Raw genomic sequence first — 24,531 nt, forward strand, 5'->3', positions numbered from 1 at the left:
GACGATGATCTATTCAGAAGAGCAGGATGAGGTGAGCTTGATAAAGACTCACCCCGCTCCTGTACAAGGGACCGAAGACAGCCTTTTAACAAAGTGGCTTTTTAACATGTTTTTCATGTCTTAAAAATGTTTCACCTTTGTTAGTTCATTAGTACACATTTTAAATGGCTTTTACAGATTTGATGTTTTTACAAGGAAAGTACTTTTATTCATGGTTGTTTTCATTGGTTTTAACAACATGGAATTTTTAGCAAATTTAAATGTAACCTTCAAAAGCTGTGTTTTATGCTTTGTCAACGTTTTTATGTGTATAAATGATGTAAGAAATGTATGAGCTGTTTTTAAAGGAATTGTGTCAATAACAAAAAACAGCAGGATATGATTAGTAAACCAGTTCTTAAAAAATAAAGACGTGTTTCTATACAAAATATCCATATTGTTCCAAATGAAATACCTATGTGGGGGGGAAATTGTTTATATATTAACGACCACGCTAAGAATTCTTCTCTATGAACAACAGATAACATTTATGAGAGTCCTACAGAGTTATTGTTACGAATTTACATACAATTGAAGCCACCAAAACGGGAGAAGATATAACGACGAATGAAATTTCAAATTGAACTGTCCATCATCCATCTAAATCGGAACTTTCCGAGTTGTCCTGAACACCGCATTAGCTTGCTAGAGTGACGTATGGTACGTGCTACGGTACGCCACTTGTGACCAAGGGGGAAAAGCGCGGACATTGAGAATACTGGGGAAATTGTAGGTAAGCTGTTAAAACTACCATCATATTGATTACTTAAATACGGGTCTGTAATTCCTAAAGTATTATGGACATTTACAATTTATGTACAGCAACTGTTTAGCTTATAAACACATGTATTTCAAAGGTCGACATTAGCTTCCTTTTTGGGCCTCTGTGCTGCCGTCGTTTTTAGGGCATAAGAGCAAACAAGTCCCACCTCTATGCCGCACTCATTGGACGACAGTGAAAATACTCTTATCTGATAGGACTGGCTTCACGTAACTCAAATGTCTGTCTCTTGTGTATTTTCATGAATATTTTGAACATATTGGTAACGGAATGATGGTTGACACAAATATGAACCAGTTGGAATGAAATAGCTACATCCAAACCGACCTTGACGCTAATTTCCCAACAGTCGAATATTACTTGACACCCTTGTTCTCAAATTATAAGAAATAAGTTTGGAAGGATGACCCATACATTGAGAAGTTTTGCAGCGCGCCGTACCTAAGGTTACTTTAGCTACTTTTGGCAGCACTCTGGCATTGGTAGCAACTAGCCAGTGGCAGTGTGATAGCCGACCAACAGTGTCTTCAAATTAGCTGACGTTAGTAATTTTGCTGCCAATTTATATGTAGAACATCGACCTTAACTGTCTCGTACATGCATAACCACCGGACCAACCATGCTAGCAAGCTAGTTAGACCCTCGTGGCTGTAACTGGCTAACGCTAGCTAAAGCTAAGCTAGTTACTAGGTAAGAAAGCCTCCACTCCCAGTTGCAAGAGCCTAGCTCTGCTAAACACTCCGCTCAGTCCAGGGCAACGTGGAGACGGACTGAAAAACGAGTCTTTAAGCAGGAAAATAAAGTTGGAATTCGTGCAATTATATTGGAAATGTACCCGATTGTCTGTCAAGTGATTATCACACTTCGTTAAATAATTGTACTCCCTAATTATTTTACTTTAGTCACACACTGTATTTTCTCACTCCAGTAACCGCCTGACTTTCTTCCAAATCTTTTGAATTACACTGAACAAAAACATAAACGCAACATGTTAAGTGCTGGTTTCATGAGCTGACATAAGAGATCCCAGAAATGTTCCATACACACAAAAAGCTTATTTCTCAAAAAATGTGCACACATTTGTTTACATCCCTGTTAGTGAGCATTTCATCCTTAGTCAAGATAATCCATCCATTTGACAGGTGTGGCACATCACAAGCTGAATAAACAGCATGCTCATTACACAGGTGCACCTTGTGCGGGACAATAAAAGGCCACTAAAATGAGCAGTTTTGTCACAACAATGCCACGGATGTCTTAAGTTTTAAGGGAGTGCGCAATTGGCATGCTGACTGCAGGAATGTCCACCATAGCTGTTGCCAGATAATTACATGTTAATGTCTCTACCATAAGCCACCTCCAATGTAGTTTTAGAGAATATGGTAGCGTGTCCAACCGGCTTCACAATCGCAGACCACGTGTAACCACGCCAGCCCAGGACCTCCACATCCGGCTTCTTCACCTGTGGGAGGGGCGGGTGCAGAGGAGTTTTTATGTCTGTAATATAGCTCTTTTGTGGGGAAAAACAAATTCTGATTTGCTGGGCCTGGCTCCCAAGTGGGTGGGCCTATGCCCAACAATGGCAGGCCCCCTGCCCAGTCATGTAATATCCATAGATTAGGGCCTAATTTCCTTATATGAACTGTAACTCAGCAAAATCTTTGAAATTGTTCCATTTTGCGTTTATATTTTTGTTATTACCGTGTAATCTCTCATCAATTTGGGGCGGCAGGGTAGCCTAGTGGTTAGAGCGTTGGACTATTAACCGAAAGGTTGCAAGTTCAAATCTCTGAGCTGACAAGGTACAAATCTGTCGTTCTGCCCCTGAACAGGCAGTTAACCCACTGTTCCTAGGCCGTCATTGAAAATAAGAATTTGTTCTTAACTGACTTGCCTAGTAAAATAAAGGTAAAAAAAAAAAAATTTGGACACTGTCTTGAAATAAATCAATACTTTGAAGACATGTCCTGGCAAGGCATGTGAGAGGGTGGCTAGATTGGCTACTGGAGCAGGTGGGAAGAGGTTCAGGTGAAGTTTAGTTCATTTAGATTTAAAAATAAATAAATCATTGCCAGCTTTTAAAGCAAATTTGACTACGCATATAATTCATTTGACATATTATCGAAATGTTTGAGGAGAGTAGTCATAAAATTCGATGGGGAACAAAATGAGTTCATTTAATGTCACGGTGGGGATTATATTTTTGGCTTCAGGTTGAAAAAGATATTGCATAGCAATGAGATTTTGACCAAAATTCTCACAAGCGATTGGCACCCCATCCAGACAGATGGTGCCTAAATGTAGACTACAGTAGACAGGTCACAAGAAGGGAGAGTGAAATATCTAAGCCGGCTAAGTTCTTCTTAGGAGACTCATCTGTGTCAACCATCAGCTGTACTAAGTCTATTGTATAATGTTTATAAATTAGGTGTCTTTGAAGTTAAATAGATTTAAAGGGGAGAGGTAAATAGAATCTACACCTAATTAATTGTAACCTACTTCAATTTATGCTACTGATCACTCACTGCCTTTCCCTGTTTTAAAAATATATATTTTTTAATCAAATGTAACATCATATGCATGCAACGTCAACCACCTTATCATTGAACAGTTTCATTCTAAAATCACTAGATGGCGACCGATACCTACATTTGGCCGACTTCATTTTTGAACACGCAGAATGATCTCTGAGTAGCCTACTCTAGCTATACAATTTGAAACACAGTTTTGTTATATGAAACACAGTATTGTTAAGTTATATCTATTTTGTTCAGCTAATTTCACAGTCAATTATATGAGGATTGCCCATCTTAAATTTTACTTTACAGGAACAGGATCATAACTTAATTGATTGCTGGAACAGAGTCCAATTTCCTCTTCTCATGTAAAGGCATCAGGAGTTGTCTAACATGGACAGAGAATTAAGGTCAGGGAAGGAGATTAATGAGGACACGGTGCCTCATCATGGTGACACAGGACGTGTCTCCACAGAGGAAATGGAAAGTGGAGGAATTCCTCCCCTAGCAAATAGGCCCAGGCCTGATGATGTCACAGCTGACAGCACAGGAGAGATTGAGGAGGACACCGGCGGTAAGGTGGCTGATGGGAAGGAGTCAGACCAGCCCCCTCGGGTTGAGGTGAACATTACCCCGGAGACAGGTTACGGCTGTGCCTGTCCCATCTGTGGCTTTGTAGCCAAAACTCCAACCGCCTTGAAGATTCACTCCAAGAGGAAGCACACCGGTAGAGGAAAGACCAAGGGTGTGAGCTCAGCTGAGGTACTTGTTGAAATAGATGGCTCCACAACCGGAGCAACAGCACCGACAGGTGGAGACACTGAGGAGAAAGTGAGCAGCAGTGAGAGACAGCAGGATGCCACAGAGAGTCAGAGCCAGGGCACAGAGCCAGGGGTTTCTGAGGGGGAGGTGACTACAATAATAGCCCAAGAGGAAATTGCTGAGAAACAAGGGACAGGGAGAGATACTTTTGATATGAAGGTGACTACAATAGCTGCAGAAGAGGAGCAAGAAAAGACCCCCGGTAAGAAGATAGTAGGTAAACGGGGCCCCAAGCCCAAGACTATACATGCTTGCAGCTACTGTGGTCACGAGTTTAGGGACAAGCCAAGCCTAGATACACACATCAAGAGACGCCACACCAAAGAGATGAATTACTTCTGTGAATTCTGCTTGTACGCCTGTGTGGCAAAGTGCGACTACGAAAAGCACTGCCTTAGTAACAAGCACAACAAACGAGTCGCGGAAAGCAGGGAATCCTCTGGCCTCGCGTCACCCACGGACAAGAAGACAGCCGAACAGGCTCAAATCTTTGCCTCCACGACGACTCAGACCCGGGCGTCCAAGCGTGCGCTCGGTGCCAGGTTCCAGCTGCAGTGCGGGAGTTGCGAATTCAGGGTCAGCAACTCTGCTTTGCTGGAGAGCCACGCTCGGCTAAAGCACCATGGCGAGCATCGCTTCCTCTGTAACGTATGCCACTACTACACCGCTACCTCCGAGTGGATGGACACGCACGTGTCCTCGGAGAGCCACCAGCATGTGGCTGAGGAGAAAAACACAGGGTCCTCCTTTGAGGAGTGCGTTGAGAAGGTGAGCAGAGATTCGATCGGTGACGACATGCTGACAGATGACGTGGCAGTAGGGTTCACCGGACACGATGGAGAGCTGCAACCTGATGTTAACGAGGAAGCTGTTGAGGCTGCGAAAGTTGTGTTGGAGAACATGGAAGAGCACATGGACGAGAAAAGCCCCCCCAAGAGGAGAAGAGGCAGGCCAAAGGGGCCCGCTGCAACTACATGTGAATACTGTGGCCTTCTCGCCTCCAATAGTACCAATCTAAATGTGCATATTCGTCGTAAGCACAGCCGGCAGTACAGCTTCACCTGCAGGCTTTGTTCTTACAACTGTGTGACGAAAGGCGACATGGACCGACATTGTGTCACAAAGAAGCACCTTAAACGCGTGGAGGATGCTAGCAGTGATGGCCAAGTGGACCTGGATACATCAGTGCAGGTCGTGAGTAAGGAGTCAGGCTCTCAGGCCAGCGAAGGTGAGGCTATACATCATAATAGTCCAGTCAGAGCAGGGTCCAAAGGAGAGGAGCGGGCCACGGACAAAACAGGGGAGCTGTCACAAGACGGCGTCAAAGCACAAGTGAGCAGCCCGAAAAAGAGCAAGTACGACTTGGTCAACTCCTGCAGCCATTGCAGCTTCGTAGCTCATTCGATCCCCTCCCTCGACCTCCACGTGAAGAGGAGACACACCCGGGACTTTGAGTTTGTGTGCCTGGCGTGCAGCTACTACGCGGTCACGCGTCGAGAGATGTCTCGCCACGCCGCCACGGACAAGCATAAGCAGAAGAGTGAGGTCTACCTAGAGAACCTGGAGAGCTTTGTGGTGGAAGACCTGGCACAGCCGGAGGAGGAGACCATGGAGCTGGGGAACAGAGCTGACCCTGATGCTGACAACAATGCTCACTCTGAGGATCCCTCCCCCTTAGTGCCCCCTGACACAGACATAGACCAGCCCACAGGCACAACTACAGACCAGCCTAACATTATAGACATAGACCAGCCCCCTATCATCGCTACAGAACAACCCACATACACAGATACAGACCAACCCACAGATACAGAGCAGCCCAACAACACAGACACAGACCAGCCCCCTATCACCGATACAGAGCAACCCACAGACACAGCTACAGAGCAACCCACAGACACAGCTACAGACACAGCTACAGACCAGCCCACAGACACAGCTACAGACCAGCCCACAGATCAGCCCACAGACACAGCTACAGACCATCCTACAGATACAGCTACAGACCAGCCCACAGCTACAGACCCGCCCACAGACACAGCAACAGACCAGCCCACAGACACAGAGCATATTACCACTAACCCCACACAGACTTCTGATGTTTGGAGCAATGAGCATGCAGCTACAATAGTGGAAGTTAGTGGCACTGTTGTTGAGGAAAACACAGAGATCCAGGTGGCTGGTGAGGCGTCCGGTGGTGACTCGGAGCAAACCAGCAACGAAGCTCCAGCAGAAATCATCATAACACCGCCTGAGGAAGGCCAGAAGGAAGGGGCCGAACCCGAGGCGGAACCAGAGCTATTCTGTTCAGACGACGATGTTGAGATGGCTGATGAGAAACCTGACATCTCTTCCCCAGAGAAACAGCTCACCAGGGCACTGCCGTTCGACGCTTGCATCATACCTCTCAAGTCCTTGACTGAAGCCGAGCTGGCTCTGCATGAAGAACGCATGGCTCACACTGTTGAGGGCCACTCTGGCATGGCTGTAAGTGGCCTGGCCGGGGCGGGCAGTTTTCAGAAGATCAAAAGAACCAAACCTGTAGGGTCTTCAGGTCTGTCCAAGGGGTTAACTCCCAACCCCCGCATCCGCTGCGAGGACTGTGGCTTCGTGGCGGACGGCATGAGCGGCCTCAATGTGCACATCTCCATGAAGCACCCGTCCAAGGAGAAGCACTTCCACTGCATGCTGTGCGGCAAGTCCTTCTACACGGAGAGCAACCTGCACCAGCACCTGACCAGCGCCGCCCACCTGCGCAACGAGCAGGCCAGCATCGAGGAGCTTCCGGAGGGCGGCGCCACCTTCAAGTGTGTGAAGTGCACGGACCCGTTCGAGACGGAGCAGGAGCTGTTCGTGCACATCAAGGAGAAGCACGAGGAGCTGTTGCGCGAGGTCAACAAGTACGTCCTGGAGGACACGGAGCAGATCAACCGCGAGCGCGAGGAGAACCAGGGCAGCGTGTGTAAGCACTGCGGCAAGGTGTGCAAGAGCAGCAACTCCATGGCCTTCCTGGCTCACATCCGCACACACACAGGTACGTTGTCTCACAAAACATTTATTTGAAAACCTTCACTGCTGTTGTTTTTTTTTTGTGATACATACTTTTTCAATAAAAAAAAAAAAGGGTTATTTTAAAGTCATTGATAGCTGCATCACTAATATTTATAGGTGTTATAATACAGTGTATACACCACTTAGAATTGGCCGGCGTTGTCAATCATTACATGTGTTGGACATGAGGTTTTGAGATACTGTAGTCGAGCCTATATAGCGGTATCAAGGCCAGGCCGGGTATCAGAGGGGAGGCATGGTTCATGCAGTGGTGTGAGCTTAAGCCATGCATTGGAGGAAAGGAGAAGGCAAAGACTGAGCTGCCGGAGATGCTAATGGACCGCGGATTGGGATTCCCTGTGCACCGCCTGGTCAAAGACATGTGCGACTCATAATTGATGTGTCCATTACCAAGACTCGTTTGTAATTATAGTCAATAAGTCTCTGTAAATGTGTTAAAGCTTTGGCTAAAAGCATTGGAGACCCAAAGAGAGGTGGGCTAATAATGTAAAATAATCAATGCAGGCGTATTCAAAGCCCTTCATTTCCCTTGTGTGTGTGTGTGTGTGTGTGTAACTTGTGTGTGTATGTGTCAGCCTACATGGTGAGCTGATTATCCTCAATCCATTAAGATTTATCTTGTCATTTATAATGCAAATCAGGGTTCGGCTGGTCAGGTCTATGACTGGGGTATGTCTGGCGGGTTAAGAATAGAGGGCGCTCCATTACTCTTCCTTGACCATGTGTATTAATTGCTTTTAAAATCAGCTTAATGTAGGAATGAGAAGTGAGGGCGCCATCAATAAATGCCCTTCTCTGCTTCCTCCGGTCCGTCCCCCTTTCAGCCCAAACTTTAATGGGACTTTAATTGGAGTGCAGGCAGAGCTCTATGCTCGTTCTGGGTGTATTATGTGTCTGAGGTTGTGTGTGTGTGTCTGTGTCTCTCTCTGTGTGTGTGGAGTGACTGACTAATGGCCGAGGAGGGTTTAGATGTCTGGACCGTCTCGGAGAGTTGACGGGGGAGTCAATGAGAGTGCTGCCACGATGCACTATGGTAGTCTGGTCATGTGGGTCAGAATGCTCAGATACTCAGGCTGCTGCTGCTGCTTTCTCTAAGTGTGTGCCCTTACCCATCACTGAGACGACATGATTAGGCCTACTTCTCTTTGTGATGACCTCTCAACGTCTAATATGGGGGGGAGAGTCGCCATCGTTTCACCATTGCAAACCGGTTCAGGTTGGCATATGGTCTGTTTTGCTGGGGTACGTCCTACGATTGATTTAATTCAGAAAGATAAAAGAACACAAACAGAGCAACTAACTGTCTTTGCTTTGGCATTACCCCTCATGCCTCTGTGGCTCAACAAAACCACACTTTGTGGTTACGTGGCACGGGGAGACTCACACATACGGTACAGTAAGACTGAAATTGAAATTCTGTTTGTTGTACAGTCAAGTAGTCTGAAAGGACATGGGACATCGATGAGAGAGGGATTATGAGGCCAAATGATCAACATTTTGATTGATCCTTTGTGTGATGTTTTGTTGAATTTGTAATATCCGTTTATGAGCCTACTACAGTGTTTCATATTGCTGTGTAAACAACACCATTACTCTGGTTCCAGCTGAGGGAAAAGCGTTACTTAAGGAAATGAAAACAGTGACACTTTAAGAAGATGTGTTTATGAAAGTCAAGGGCACACATGGAGGTCTAGATTTGAGTATTGTCGTTATTTCTTTTGAAGGTGGCTTTTTCGATTGAATTATCTCCTTTTATTTTGCTAATTTTCTTTGCCTATTTGTAGAATGCACCAATTTCTTAGCATTTTGACACCGTGTGCTAGTTATTATTATTGCTAAGTTCCCTCATTACATTGAGTTATTCTCTCTTTGTATGTGGTCATTTATCGTGTACACTTCTCCAGTGCTGTGGAACAGGACTGTGGGGTCCGCCAGTGTTTGGACTGGGAGCACGTCCAGATGGTTTTAATTAAACCAAGATTTTTATTTACTTGATTAATCAGTGAAATCAGGAGATGGTGGGAGGCTGCACACACTTTTGTTAATTTGTCCCCTGAAAAAAAAAACACTTACATTTTGCCAATGAGGATGCAACTGGATTTGCATTTTGAGGTAAATTGGTCACTTTTTCAATTGATAGAGCTGTCTGACCTTCTGAGGCCTGGGGTGGGTTGAAGTAATGGGCACACACACACATAATCACCACACACACTTGCCAAATATGCACACACACACTCTTTCTCTCTAACACACACACACACACACACACACACACACACACACACACACACACACACACACACACACACACACACACACACACACACACACACACACACACACACACACACAAAATGAGTTTCTGAAGGTATAAACAAAACTAGTTACAGGAGCTTGGTTTGTATGTGTTGGTCTGATCGGGCCTGTCTTGATAAAAAACGTTATCCTGGGGTGGTAGACAGACATGGATATTATGTTCCCACAATATTTGATTTGAAAATTCAACACTGGAAAACAAATCGGACCCTTTAAATATGTTTTAAAACGGGTTTGCCATTTTGCCGGGATTTTGACAATGATGCCCTTTATCTACTCCCCCAGAGTCAGGTGAACTCGTGGACACCATGTTTATGTCTCTGTGTCCAGTGTGAAGGAAGTTAGAGGTAGTTTTTGAAAGCTAATGCTAACTAGCGTTAACGCAATGACTGATAGTCTATGGGTATCTGCTAGCATTGCCAAAATCCTGAAGTATCCCTTGAACATTCTGAAAATGAGGCTAACAAGTAAGGCTTTGAGGGAGGAAAAGAGAAGAGAGAGAGAGAGAGAGAGAGCATTGCGGGTCATTACCCATCTCATCTGGAATGTGAGGGAGCCACATTGCCCCTATGTGGTTGGCAATGTTAATTTAACATGACACTGCATTGATGGTCAATTTAAGTTTCATGGAGGCTGTTTAAGTGGAGTGGTGGAGTATTAACATGGTGAGACGTGAGAAGGGAGGGATGCTGCATCCATCTCCTCCTGCCATGTCTCATACTGGCCAGATCCTCTCCCTCTGCGCCTGTCACTCGCTTCACCTCGGCTTGGGCGTGTGTTTGTTTTGGGGAGCGCATCATAGGGGTGTGTATCGATGCTAAGGGAAGAGGCCCGATTCACCGGCGCTCATGTGTTAACGCCCCTCCCTCGCCTGTTTGCAGGCCTTGTTAGCACGCGTGTGCCTTTCCATCTTCGTTACCAGCTTAGAATTCAACGTGTCGTACTTCCAGCTCGCGGCAAGTGAACCGTGTATGAACAAATTAGTAATCTACACAAAGTGCTTAATCAAATCAGCGGCTGCCCCTGAAATAAATATTGCAATGAGTCTTGGGATATTCACTGGGAGAGCGGATTGCATAGCGGGTATATTATAGAAGGTTTCCAGTTAGATTAGTGTGTCATACTGGAGAACTGCTGCTTGAGACTGTCTGCATGGGACCTGGCCCTAGTCTGTCTGCATGGGACCTGGCCCTAGTCTGTCTGCATGGGACCTGGCCCTAGTCTGTCTGCATGGGACCTGGCCCTAGTCTGTCTGCATGGGACCTGGCCCTATGTCTGTCTGTCTGCATGGGACCTGGCCCTAGTCTGTCTGCATGTCTGTCTGCATGGGACCTGGCCCTAGTCTGTCTGCATGGGACCTGGCCCTAGTCTGTCTGCATGGGACCTGGCCCTAGTCTGTCTGCATGGGACCTGGCCCTAGTCTGTCTGCATGGGACCTGGCCCCTAGTCTGTCTGCATGGGACCTGGCCCTAGTCTGTCTGCATGGGACCTGGCCCTAGTCTGTCTGCATGGGACCTGGTCCTAGTCTGTCTGCATGTCTGCATGGGACCTGGCCCTAGTCTGTCTGCATGGGACCTGGCCCTAGTCTGTCTGCATGGGACCTGGTCTGCATAGGACCTGGCCCTGGCCCCTAGTCTGTCTGCATACCTGGCCCTTGTCTGTCTGCATGGGACCTGGCTGTCTGTCTGCATGGACCTGGCCCTAGTCTATCTGCATAGGACCTGGCCCCTAGTGGCATGGGACCCCCTAGTCTGTCTGCATGGGACATGGCCCATAGTCTATCTGCATAGGACCTGGCCCTAGTCTGTCTGCATGGGACCTGGTCCTAGTCTGTCTGCATGGGACCTGGCCCCTAGTCTCTCTGCATGGGACCTGGCCCCTAGTCTGTCTGCATGGGACCTGGCCCTAGTCTGTCTGCATGGGACCTGGCCCTAGTCTGTCTGCATGGGACCTGGCCCTAGTCTGTCTGCATGGGACCTGGCCCTAGTCTGTCTGCATGGGACCTGGCCCTAGTCTGTCTGCATGGGACCTGGCCCTAGTCTGTCTGCATGGGACCTGGTCCTAGTCTGTCTGCATGGGACCTGGTCCTAGTCTGTCTGCATGGGACCTGGCCCTAGTCTGTCTGCATGGGACCTGGCCCCTAGTCTGTCTGCATGGGACCTGGCCCCTCTGCAGTCTGTCTGCATAGGACCTGGGACCTGGCCCTAGTCTATAGGACTCTGTCTGCATGGGACCTGGCCCTAGTCTGTCTGCATGGGACCTGGCCCTAGTCTGTCTGCATGGGACCTGGCCCTAGTCTGTCTGCATGGGACCTGGCCCGAGTCTGTCTGCATGGGACCTGGCCCTAGTCTGTCTTTATGGGACCTCAATTCATTTAGGAAAAATAGCACTGTTGTTGCAATCATGAGTTGACTTATGCTTAAATGTTATAACTAGGCTAACTGAAACAGCATTGGACTATTATTTTGGGGCATATTTACAATGCTACAGTACTATTCTGCGGCATGCTGCAGCGCTTGTTTGATTGAACAGGCCTTCCCCAGTCAGTGTGTTCTATTAGCCTAGGGGGTGGTGTGGCCATCATGGGCGCTGACGATCCATAGCAGCCCCCTCACTCGCTCTGCTGCTCTTAAATGACAAATGGCGGGCAGAGACTGTGCCACTCTCTCAAACGCCACTGCCACCCCACCCTCCCCATTTTATTAACGAGAATAATTAGAAGGATACCTCCCTGCAAAGCCAGGCAGAGTGATTAGTGCTTTTAGTGATGGAACGTGGTAGTGAGTGCACACAAAATTGATTTACGTGTTCTGCCTGACCTTTGGTATCCAATTTACGCATCCAGAAGCAAAAGAAGGAAGAGTAGGGAAGAGAGAGATGGAGAGAGCGATGGGGAAAGATGGAGGAGGAGATTGAAGGAGAGAAAAGCCATGTACTCACTGTAGGAGCTTGTGTTTTTTATACAGTACCAGTCAAAAGTTTGGACACACCTACTCATTCAAGGGTTTTTATTTATTTTGAATATTTTCTACAATGTAGAATAATGTACAAAACTATGAAATAACACACATGGAATCATACATGTCGTAACTCCAAAAATATTTTATATTTTACATTCTTCAAAGTGGCCACCCGTTGCCTTCATGACAGCTTTGCACCCTCTTGGCATTCTCTCAACTAGCTAATTTCATCGTTTTGATGTATGTCCTGGGCTCAGGGTGTCTGGTTGTTTTACAGTCAATCTTGGGCAGTAAAATAGCACAGTAGCAGTGAAGAATATTCCAAATTTCAACAACCTGACTAACAACAAGAATTCAACACGTCATCGTTCAGTCTCACCATCTCTGCAATTGTGCAAAGATCTTTCAGTTTGAATGCCATTAAAGAATGTGCCTCCATGTCGCCCCCCCCCCCCTGGCCTCAAGGCTCTACTCTACCTTCACCCCTACATCTACAACCACTACTTTCTTTTTATTATACTGTTTATAGTAATTTGTGTGTGTTTTCCCGCAATTGATAAAGTAGGATAAATTGACTTCACTTATTGTTCTGCAGGATCGAAGCCATTCAAGTGCAAAATCTGCAACTTTGCCACCGCCCAGCTGGGTGACGCCAGGAACCACGTGAAGAGACATCTGGGCATGAGAGAGTACAAGTGCCACATCTGTGGGTGAGTAGCACAGTCCGTGACTCGTCTCTACCTTTTTAACTGGGGATGCCTGGGTTGGGTTCATTAAGTTCCAAACTGAAGAAAAAAGGTCAGAAACCGCAAGGTACTATCTGAACTTAAGACGAAACATTTGTTTTCCTTTTACGTTGCTACTGTCTTATTGGGTTTTTAAGTCATTTTTGCCATTTAGGTTGGATCACAAGAAAAAGATCCTCTTGCTCTGCAAACCATTATTGTTTCTCTTATTGTGATATGTTTCAGTACAATCTGTCACGTCTCACCATAGTCAACATGTATAGCGCGACAGCGCAGGGCCTATAAACTCAAAGTAAAATGCTTCTGCGTCTCTTTCGTACTGCATTTAGGCCTTGATCTTCCTACCATCCTACTGTGTTCACATGGACATGTCGGACTGTTTCTGTGTCATTTGGGAATGTGCTAGATGTGCAGGATCTTCAGCTTGTACCACGCTCTCTGCGCCTCTGTGATACATAGATGAGGGCGTGTAGTTATTTAGTCTCCCTCAATGCTTCCGTGTAAACTGTTTAAATGTCTTCCGTGTAGTTCGGCTGCTCCGTTTTCCTTCTGCCACAGTCGAGTGGAATGAACGCGTTTCGTTCGGCTGCTCCGTTTTCCTTCTGCCATAGTCAAGTGGAATGAACGCGTTTAGTTTGGCTGCTCCGTTTTCCTTCTGCCACAGTCTAGTGGAATGAACGCGTTTCGTTCGGCTGCTCCGTTTTCCTTCTGCCACAGTCGAGTGGAATGAACGCGTTTCGTTCGGCTGCTCCGTTTTCCTTCTGCCACAGTCGAGTGGAATGAACGCGTTTAGTTCGGCTGCTCCGTTTTCCTTCTGCCACAGTCGAGTGGAATGAACGCGTTTTTTAGTCGCCGCCGTTCACAAACGTTTTACAGAAGGGAAAACAGATTGTTGTTAAGCACAGCTACCTCTAATGAGGAAAAAGACTGCACACACACATACACACACAAGTGCCCAAATGTGTGTATGTGTGTGTGCACATTCACTTGGTCAAAACCTTAACACATTTATAGCACTTGGGGAAAAGGCTTTAGCTGTGTGTGAGACAGACAGACAGACAGACAGACAGACAGACAGACAGACAGACAGACAGACAGAGAGAACGAACACAGTTCTCCAATGTGCCTGACTTCCTTTAAATGAGTCTACTAAATACAGCTTCTGGATTCACAAATCATGCGGATGGAGGAGCTATCTCCCGCCTGAGCCAGACACTGGTGACAAATCGGCCATGTGTGTGTGTGTGTGTGTGTGTGTGTGCGCTCACTACTGACTGATCACCGGGGCAACTTTCCTCTTGACTAAAGAGCAGCAAACAAAGAACAGACCAAAAACACCCTCATTAAGGCCAAAGTAGACATACTCTCTCTTCCTAAAGTATCCAGATTAGATAATATAGGCCCACATATATGTGGCTAATCTGAATGCAGAGCTGTTGCTAATGGTTGTTCGTGTCTCAGTTAATGCAATTTCCCTTTTTCGGTTTGGGCTGACCTAGAAAGTGAGATTACAATGTAGGCTGGCCATTAGGCATTCTGTTGCACACACTGGGTGAGGTGATATTTTGCGAAACAAAACCCTCTTTATCTAATGAAATCGTTTCTCATTATTACGATTTATCATCTTGATTACAATAGCTGAAGTGTTAATTTAAGTTTCTGAAGTTTCTGGAACTACAAAATTGAAATTCATATGTTTAGCAAAATGTGGTGGTTTTTACACACAGAGATACAATTACTGGAATGTACCAAGCCCCTCAGACCATGGCAATTTGACTGGAACATTCATCAGTAGTTCTATTTCTATGGTTCTACATGACTTCCCTGCTTTGTGAGACAAGCCAATGTAACGTTAACCAGTAGTCTGTTCATTCACTTCCCATTGCTATCACAGAGTGAGCTCATCCTGCTCTCGTTAGAATGTTGAGGAGCAGCAGCGTTGTTTAACTCGATCCAAACACGCGCGTGGTCTTTCTCCCTGCACCAATCGATTGGCGCTCCCACCGGTGAGCTCCGTGGCTGCGAATATTACCTGCTTTTGACACGGTGCGCTAACGATTGAGACGCCCCCAAATGGATGCGGTGCACCTCTGCTGTCCACCTCACTTTAGCTGAGCCGAGAGCCTCGGAGGGCTGCTCGTCTCCGCTGAGGACTCTGGGAAGTTGTTGATAGTTAAAGATCATATTGTTGTGGCATTTAATTAACAAATGCAAATCAAGGCCAGGACAGATAGGCACCTCTGACCCAGCTGCCAATCAAACGTGAGAAGGCTGTTCCGTATAGGTAGGCTGTGTTGTGTGTACACCATGCCTTTACACCCTCTCTCTCTCTCCCTTTTTTTAGCTAACAGTTACTCGCTTCTCCGTTTCTGTTCCTTTTTCTTTTGTTGTGTCTTTCTTGTCCTTCAGAGACACGTCTCTTAGCTGATATCCTCTGCCTTTTACAGCAAGTACATTTTGGAGGTATATTTTTCTTAATTGTATATATATTTTTTTACTTTTCTCCCAAATTTTGTGATATCCAATTGGTAGTTAGTCTTGTCCCATCGCTGCAACTCTCGTACGGACTCGGGAGAGGCAAAGGTCGAGAGCCGTGCGTCCTCCACAACATGAACCTGCCAAGCCACACTGTTTCTTGACACAGCGCTCGCTTAACCCGGGAGCCAGCCGCACCAAAGTGTCGGAGGAAACACCGTACAACTGGCGACCAAAGTCAGCGTGCATGCGCCCGGCCCGCCACAAGGAGTCGCTAGAGCGCGATGGGACAAGGGCATCCTGCCCTAATGGGACAAACCCTGCCCTAATGCGGACGATCCTGAGCCAATTGTGCACCGCTTTATGGGTCTCCCGGTCACGGCAGGTTGCGACACAGCCGGGATCGAACCCGGGTCTGTAGTAATGCCTCAAGCACTCCGACGCAGTGCCTTAGACCGCTGCGCCACTCAGGAGGCCCCTGATGTATTTTTTAACTGTCTTTTTTGCCATTTATGAATATGTTATGTATTTATATGGCCTATAATGCATTTATTTCTATGGGCTATAAGTGGTAAAGACCAAATAAAATATTTTCAACAAAATAAATTACATCTATTTTTTGATAACTATAAAGGGGTCCTAAAATACAAAATCAAATAGCTAATTGATCCATGGTATGGCCATCTTATAACAATTCCATATCTCAGCTCAGAACCCCCCCCCCCCCTCCAAACGGCTTAGACTTTTAAGAATTAAAATACTGAATCTTGCAGCAATGACATCTCCTAACTGATTGATGTAGTCCTAAACTGGCCATAAAAACAACCTGCAAAAACAGCAGAAAAACACAAATTGCCCCCCCTAGCACATACAGTACGGCAAGATTCTTCATACTGTATTTAATTGGAAAAAGAAGAATTTTACACACAAGGCTGTTTCTTGTCTTTTCTCTGTGTGTGGTGTGTGGTGTGTGTCGGTCCACAGTGGGCCTGGGCCATTTAATGAGCACTCCCTTCCTCTCCTCCATCATGTTCTCTCCTCCCAAAAGGCCCTGGATTCAGCATTTCAGCATCCTTTACCCCCCCCCCCCCCCCCATGTCCCCACTGCTCTCGCCTCAACCTCCCCAAAGATGCCGTGGACGGCCAGTGCTGTTTGTAGGTGTTAAATTATGCATCAGGACTCTAAACGCTGTGAAGCATTGGTTTAATATCTGGGGGCCAAGGCGTTGGAAGTATTAACAACATCCTGGATGGTCCTCCCATTGGACCTGGTTCTATCATATCATATCGGCCAGACGGCCACTATAGTTGGAACTACCCGTCTACTAGCTCTAGTTTAAACTTTAACGGTTTCTCTCTCCATCTCCCAGAAAAGTTGTCCGTCTTTCCGGTATCTGAGAGTTTCCCCCCCCCTCTCCCTCTGTTGACTTAGTAGCCGAGTCCGGAGTGAGTATATTTAGTCATAATTTCATGTTGGTGTCATGTGATTTGAATGGAACAGGATAGGGTTGGCTCGTGTCAGGCTTTTGTCTCCCCGTCTGTGAGTGTGTCTCTGCTGGTCCCAGAATAGCCCCATCAGTTCAGTTCCGCCCTCCCCTCCCTTCCCCCGGCTCATCCTCTGTAGTATGCCTTAATGCCCAGGTCTGTACCAGTGTGTGTGTGTGTGTGTGTGTGTGTGTGTGTGTGTGTGTGTGTGTGTGTGTGTGTGTGTGTGCCCGGGCTTTGACAGGAGAGGAGCATCTTAGCGCTATGCTTATCCAGAGAAAGCCGTCACTTAACTCAGCCCCTCCATTGTGTGTTCTCCACCACCACTCCCACCCCTCTTCCTCCCTGACGTGATACTCTTTAATCCTCAAACAGAATCTGTTTTTTTAACTCTGACTATTTTTCTGTTTCTTTTTCTCTCCCCCCATTTTAACGTTAATGGTCGTTGCAGATGAAGAAAGGGATCCCTCTGAGAGCGATTACAACGTCACTCCCCCGATCTCTCCGCCGCCCCCGAAATAATTGTACATCATCGCTTCATAACGTGTCAGAGGGGTGTTGGTGGCGTGCAATTAAAACCGGCGAATATAATACAGGAAATTACGGCCTGTCAGGTCGGTGAACAACACAGTCGGTATTTGAGTTACACTTAATCATCATGTGCATTAGCGACTTCGTCGGATTTCCACTCTGGTGTGAAGCGCTCTCTCTCTCTCACTGTTAAGGCTTTGGATTGTGTCTGAAAGTACAACACCCAGGCTATAGCTCTGTTCTTATGTGAGGAGATGACATTTGAAAGCTCATTGCCTTAGTAAATGATATAGGTTCGTGTGAACGAAAAGGATCACCCATCCATGTGCAAGCGGAGCGAAATGGTATGCAAAAATACTGAATTCATTATCACATAACAGATGTAAACATTGAATATTTACTCCCAACAAGCCAGACACCACAAGCCGCGTTATGTTTGCATAATTCATTTGCAACCGTTAGAAAAAGTTCTAAATGAGCTTGTATCGTGATTGAATAGACATTTTTCCTCGCCTATACTCAACTCTGGATATTTTTGTGTGCTTTTTAGGTCATGTTGTCCTGTGTATATGAAAAACAACTAATTGCCCCCCCCCCCATCAGAAACACACATGGCGTTTATCCACATTAAAAGAAGTATCAATGTTTACTGTTTTGTTACCCATCTTCACTATCACGTCAGTTAGCGTGTGCGATCCTTATCGACCAAAAGAAACACATTTGGCTTTGATTCGCTTCACTTTATTTAGTGCGGCATTATCGGAAAATGAAATAACGCGAAAGGTCATTTGGAAAAGAATGCAGAAAGGCTGGTCTGGAAAGGTTAAGTATGTGACAGAGCTGTTTGGATGATAACGAGGAGGGGTGCGTCTGCTTGGAGAGCTCAGGGTTATGTTTCTGACTTCTTGTGTGCGCCGCGATCGCTCTTTATGACCGGGACAGGTTTACAGCCCGTTAGCCCGCCATAACACGATAAAGCACCCCCATAATAGATTGGATGTGTTTAGTAGCCTTGGGCTCATGTTGGTAAAATTAATGTTTTCGCAGAAGAAACACACACACACACACACACACACACACACACACACACACACACACACACACACACACACACACACACACAGTATCTATAATAGTCGTATGCGATATGTAACACAGTTTGCACATATTTCACAGTCAGTTTGCGTTAGATTTGACAGTATATTCCACTGACCTATATGCAGGTATAAGGCATGCAGCTATTGAGGAGATATTCAATCAGAGCCATCATAATTTAATGAGCTGGGACCGTCCTAGACCTGTTAATCAAAACGAAGCAATGTTACTCTTAGTAATGCGACCCCAAACCTCTTTTCCACTACCAGATTACAAATGACACTTTGTGACAACTTTAGGGGGAAAGTGTTGTGTCGGTCTCATATTTGTGAGTATGTTTTTGTATTGGCTGAATGGGCCCAACTGAGCATCTCTTTTGTATCTAGCATACGTACGCTCTCTTTCTGAACTCATCCACCCTTTAAGGCCTACCTCTTAATAAGATCCTCAGACAGTTAACGGTCAGGCTCTTTAGTGGCTTCGAAATGGGGGCTGAGGGGCTTTATAATCAAAACATTCCCCTTTTAATCAAACGAAAACAATCAAACAAAGCCGGACGCCATAAACGGCAGGATCAGTGTTTTAGCTAAAGCAGCTAACTCAGCACATACACTCTGGAGGGCTGGTTTGCTCATCACATCAGCAAAAGAGGCTGCATTGTCACTGGCTGAGTATGGATGGGTCTGTTGGAGTCAATTGGCTTTGCTACACCGTACCCTGTTGTGCAACGAAAACTTGCGTAGAAAGCTGTAATGGGTTATGATTATGATAGAGATTTATGGAAGGGGGTTGTCTGATTGCAGCCTTGTTGTGTGGTTAAGAGCAAAATTCTCCACCCTGAAATGGCATGCTTTATTGGTTCACTTAGACATTTTGGAAAAGTCAGTTCAAGATAGTCCTTAAATATTCGGACAATCCATGATTGGCATTCTCTTCTGGCCTTCGCTCTGAGTGAAAGGGAGAGCTTGGCTAGTTTCCAAAGGCTCAATGTCCTTGTGAGTAAGTTTGTCCCCCCCGCTTGGTGCCTGTCTGGCACACGTCACTCCCAATCACGACACACAGGGACCTCCGTCCTCACCAGACGAAATGAGTGGACCTGATGTCTCGAGGTAGTTTAATACACAACGAAACGTCTCCTATAGGGATGTCTGGGGTGAGAATGGTGAGAAAAGAGAGCGAGAGGAAGGAAGATGAAGAGGGTGGAGAGCGAGAGAGATGGAGGAAGATGAGGAGAGGGAGAGAAAGTATTGCATTGCTCTCTTTGTGTGTTGGTATAAGGGGATAGCAAATGGCACACAATAACACACGCCCTTAGGTATTATGGGGATGTCTGTAAGTTGAACGAAACCCGTGTTGAATTGCGACCATCAAAGATTTACATGCAGTTAATGCATAGGAAGAACAACAGTCTCTGCTGTGGCTCAGAAACAAATCTCCTAGTTTAAAAAGAAGAAATCCCTTGTTCGAGAGAGAAAATCCAAGCGATTGATTCCATCGAGCTAATCCTGTCATAGGTAGATTTAGGAGTTGTGCACCAATGGGGGTGGGGGGAGTTAATGAGTGATTAACCACAGCAATTAAAAGATGAAGAGGAGGGAGAGAGAGAGAGTAGAGAACAGAGAGAAAAAAGTGTATAATTAAAATATCCGTCCCTCTCTTTGTCAAAAGTGTGTGTGCCATCCACTGTGCACTTATTAAAAGCCGGGAGAGGAAGGAGAGAACAGTGCTTAATTCCAGCACTCCTGAAGTGTCTGGTAATATGCCCGCGGATGGAAGCTGAGGAAGGCTGTAACTCATGTTTAAGTGTGCGGCCGTGTCATTGCAGGTTCACGTTCATGCATTTCTGTGTTGACACCCATTGGGGCAGCGGATATTTGGCAGTCAGGAGTAATTTAACTTAATTAATGGGATGCATATTTGATGGAGGAATAAAATATCCCGGCTCAGCAAAGTGGAAAAGGGGAAAGATTTAGTGGGAGTTAAAGGTGGAGGGGAGAGTCATTTATGCATTCAGTTATCGCTGCTTGAGAGACGGAGAGACGGAGAGAGTGGGAGTGGGAGTGGGAGTGAAAGAGAGAGAGAGATCGAGAGAGAGAGAGGGAGGTAGGAGTGAAGGGAAAGAGGGCAAGAAGGATATGGGTTGATAAAGATAGAGGGAGTGAGAGTCGGTAGGAGGGAGGGCAGAAGGAGAGAGAGAGGAGGGGAGGATGAGCGGAAGTGTGAGAGATGGTTGGCACTGTGTGGGTTGACACAAAGCTGAGTTGAAGTGTAGAGGGGAATGGGATGTCCCTCCATTGAGCGGGCAATCAGAGTGACAGCGTTTGAGTTAATTGATATCCGGAGTGAGCCCCCCTCTCAGTACAAACAGGCACATGGTTTGCAAACTTGTGTCGGAGCTGCCGGCTGCTGAGGGCCTTTTAAATATGCATGAGGGGGCTTTTAAAAGGGGGTTCAGCGATGCTGGAGAGAGGTTGGTCCCCCCACCATGCGCACACACACATGTATACACACACACAACGTGGTGCCACCAGGCGAACCCGTGGCCCAGTGGAACGCTTGTCATGCTGCTCTTAATCTCCCCTGGCTCTTTTTAATTGACTTCCTGTAGGTATAGATTATTTCATGGTGTGTTCACTGTGGAGATGTTTGATACCATCCGGTTGACTGGCATCTGGGATGCTGTTAGCTGGCTAGAGATGAGCCACCCATCCGTCGCCTGTCTCTTACTCCCCTCCCTATCTCTCTCTCCTTCTCACTTTCTCCCTGTCTTTATCTCTCACTTTCTCTCTCTCTCCCTCTCCCTCTGTCTCTCCCTCCCTCTGTGACGGGCCAGACTTATTAAAATGGGTGAGAGGCAAAATGCAATCACTCTTTGCCATCATCATAATTGAGCTGATATACCTGCTCTGTGGTGGCCCTACCCTGACAGGAGAGAGGAGTGGAGGAGTGGGACGTGTGTGTGTGTGTGTGTGTGTGTGTGTGTGTGTGTGTGTGTGTGTGTGTGTGTGTGTGTGTGTGTGTGTGTGTGTGTGTGTGTGTGTGTGTGTGTGTGTGTGTGTGTGTGTGTGTGTGTGTGTGAGAGAGTGAGTAGTCCAGGTTAGGATGGGATAGAGTCCGATCCCCCTGGGTACAAACTTGTTGAATCGTTGTTTTTACGTCATTTCAACCAAAAAATGTATTGTGATGACGTTGAATCAACGTGGAAAACTGATTGGATTTGCAACAAGTCATCAGTGTAAAGGAATTTTTTATATTTTTTAACCTAAATCCAATGACTTGGATCAAATGTATGTTGATTTCACATTGAATTCATGTTATTGACAACTTCATCAAATATAAATCAAAACTAGATGTTGAACTGACATCCTTGCCCAGTGGGTTACGTGTCCTAACTTGAGAACCTTGCATGAATTTCACTCCAAAGTCAGAGTTATGCATGCTATTCTCAAGTTAGGATTAGGCTGGTATTGCTTAGGTGAGTGTGTGAGGGGAGTTCCTTACTGATCAGTGACCGTAATTCATCAGTCAAGTACAAGGGAGGAGCGAAAACCCGCAGACACTTGGCCCTCCGCGGAATGAGTTTGACACATGTGCTTTAGGTCATATTTTACCTTCAAGAAATCCAGCCGATCCTCAGTTTTGTTTGGCGATATCCACCATTTTCTTTGTAAAAGGTGTTAATATTCAATAATGATTCATGGGATTCATATTGGAAATGATATTACACGCCAGCTCAAACAACCAATCAGCCAGGCCAGCCGCGATGCAAGTCAGGATTGGACTTGGATCTGAGGACGTCGGGAGATGACATGGAAACAGGGCCAATAGGGGCAACAGTGAACGCTGTTGCCTTCAAGTAGGTTTTGGTTGTGGATGAGGAAGGCGGAGGTGGTTGTGGATGAGGATGGCGGAGGTGGTTGTGGATGAGGATGGTGGAGGTGGTTGTGGATGAGGATGGTGGAGGTGGATGAGGATGGTGGAGGTGGTTGTGGATGAGGATGGTGGAGGTGGTTGTGGATGAGGATGGCGGAGGTGCTTGTGGATGAGGATGGCGGAGGTGCTTGTGGATGAGGATGGCGGAGGTGCTTGTGGATGAGGATGGCGGAGGTGCTTGTGGATGAGGATGGCGGAGGTGCTTGTGGATGAGGATGGCGGAGGTGGTTGTGGATGAGGATGGCGGATGTGGTTGTGAATGAGGATGGCGGAGGTGGTTGTGGATGAGGATGGCGGAGGTGGCTGTGGATGAGGATGGCGGAGGTGGTTGTGGATGAGGATGGCGGAGGTGGTTGTGGATGAGGATGGTGGATGGGGATAAGCATTTGCCACTGATTCCGACGGTTGCAAGTTCAAATCCATTAATAGAAAGTTTTTTTGCCTTTTTAAAATATTTTTGTTTTAAGCCTATCCCAACCCTTAACCCAACCTTAACCATTCAGAGTTAATGCCTAACCTTAAAAATTCAAAGTAAATGGCTAAACTTAACCTTAAACACTTTGAAATTCAACGTTTGGAACAACTTTGATATTTGACGTTTGAGAAAAACAGATTAACGTCTCATTCTGACCTGAGACTGTGAGAGCTGGTAGACGACACAAGCATCTTAGCCCAGTGCTTTCCATTGCCCACTTAATTGATTCATTAAAGTTGTAGATTTATTGTATTTCTACTGTACCTACAGCAAATGATTGAAAGTCAACCGTAAACACAATCAGCAGACAGCGTGGCCCTCGAGGCTCGTATTCCTGCTCCTCTCCTTATGGCGATTCCTTATCCAACTCTGACAGCAAAAATATTCCGCCATAAAGCCTGGCAACACTGCCTGACATATAAAGCCCTCCGTCTCTCCCACCGCCCAGCTCTCCTTTAGCTCTCTCAACACACCCTCGGACCCTGAAATCACCGGGCCTCCCTGCCAGCCTCGGCTCCCTGGATGGGTATATACGGCCCCCCCAGGTAGCCCCACAGCCTCCATCTTTTAAATACGAGGAAGTAATGGCGGGTGAGTGATGTTGCTCGTGTCCTTGACTGGGATCCTCTGTGAGCTATAGCTACAGCTCACTCGCTCCAGGTCCCACAGGAGACCTAAAATACCCCCAGAAAAACTCCTCCAAGGCTTGTAGATGTGGATGCAGTAGTGCGATGTCTGTTTTTGTACTGCGCGTGTGTGTGTGCATGTGCGTGTGTGTGGGTGTATTTGTATAGTCTATGTGTCTGTGCTTGTATTCCTGCGTGTGCGATGTGTGTACTCTGTGCACACTCGTATGCGCATCGCTAATATCTCACACACATTGTTTTCCTACGTGTCTATGTGTGTTTTTGTATGTTTTGCGATAAAGGCATAATCTAGTCCTATACGTGCACTTGCCTGCCTGTTGTCCGGCTTTATCCCCTCTAGCCTGAGGGCTGATGTGGGAGTTTAGCGGGTTGGAGGACCCTGGTCACTGAGAGGTTACAACAGGCTATGTCTACGGCTCCCTCTAAAATCTCCCCATCATCACAACTGCCATCAGATTGCCCCTCGGCTCCTCACAAGGGGCGAGAGGGCTAAATTTGGGACATGGGGAAGTGTCAAGGCTGTGAGGGTGCTGGTCAGCGACAGTGGCCGAGACGCACGTTCCCCCTCGGACATCCACAAGTGTCGGACCTGGTTGGCTTCTCGTAGGGGAGAGGCAGACACGGGTCAGAGGGAGGTG

General features: G+C 46.6%; 1 protein-coding gene across 2 annotated transcripts in view; it reads left to right on the top strand.

Annotated features, from left to right (window-relative positions):
• The first annotated feature begins 692 nt into the window (after window positions 1–692).
• Window positions 693–24,531, top strand: part of znf407 (zinc finger protein 407) — a 260,095-nt gene continuing 236,256 nt past the window's right edge. Inside the window, exons 1-3 of one of the 2 annotated variants that reach the window (XM_064948722.1) lie at window positions 693–768; window positions 3,649–7,192; window positions 13,102–13,216. In XM_064948722.1, the coding sequence (XP_064804794.1) occupies window positions 3,730–7,192; window positions 13,102–13,216 (3,578 nt within the window). In that variant the 5' untranslated portion in view covers window positions 693–768; window positions 3,649–3,729. Of the gene's footprint in view, window positions 773–3,648; window positions 7,193–13,101; window positions 13,217–24,531 lie in introns of both variants that reach the window. The other variant, XM_064948721.1, reaches the window with a different exon arrangement.

The sequence above is a fragment of the Oncorhynchus masou genome, chromosome 30, assembly GCF_036934945.1.
Source record: "Oncorhynchus masou masou isolate Uvic2021 chromosome 30, UVic_Omas_1.1, whole genome shotgun sequence".
Taxonomy (NCBI): Eukaryota; Metazoa; Chordata; class Actinopteri; order Salmoniformes; family Salmonidae; genus Oncorhynchus; species Oncorhynchus masou.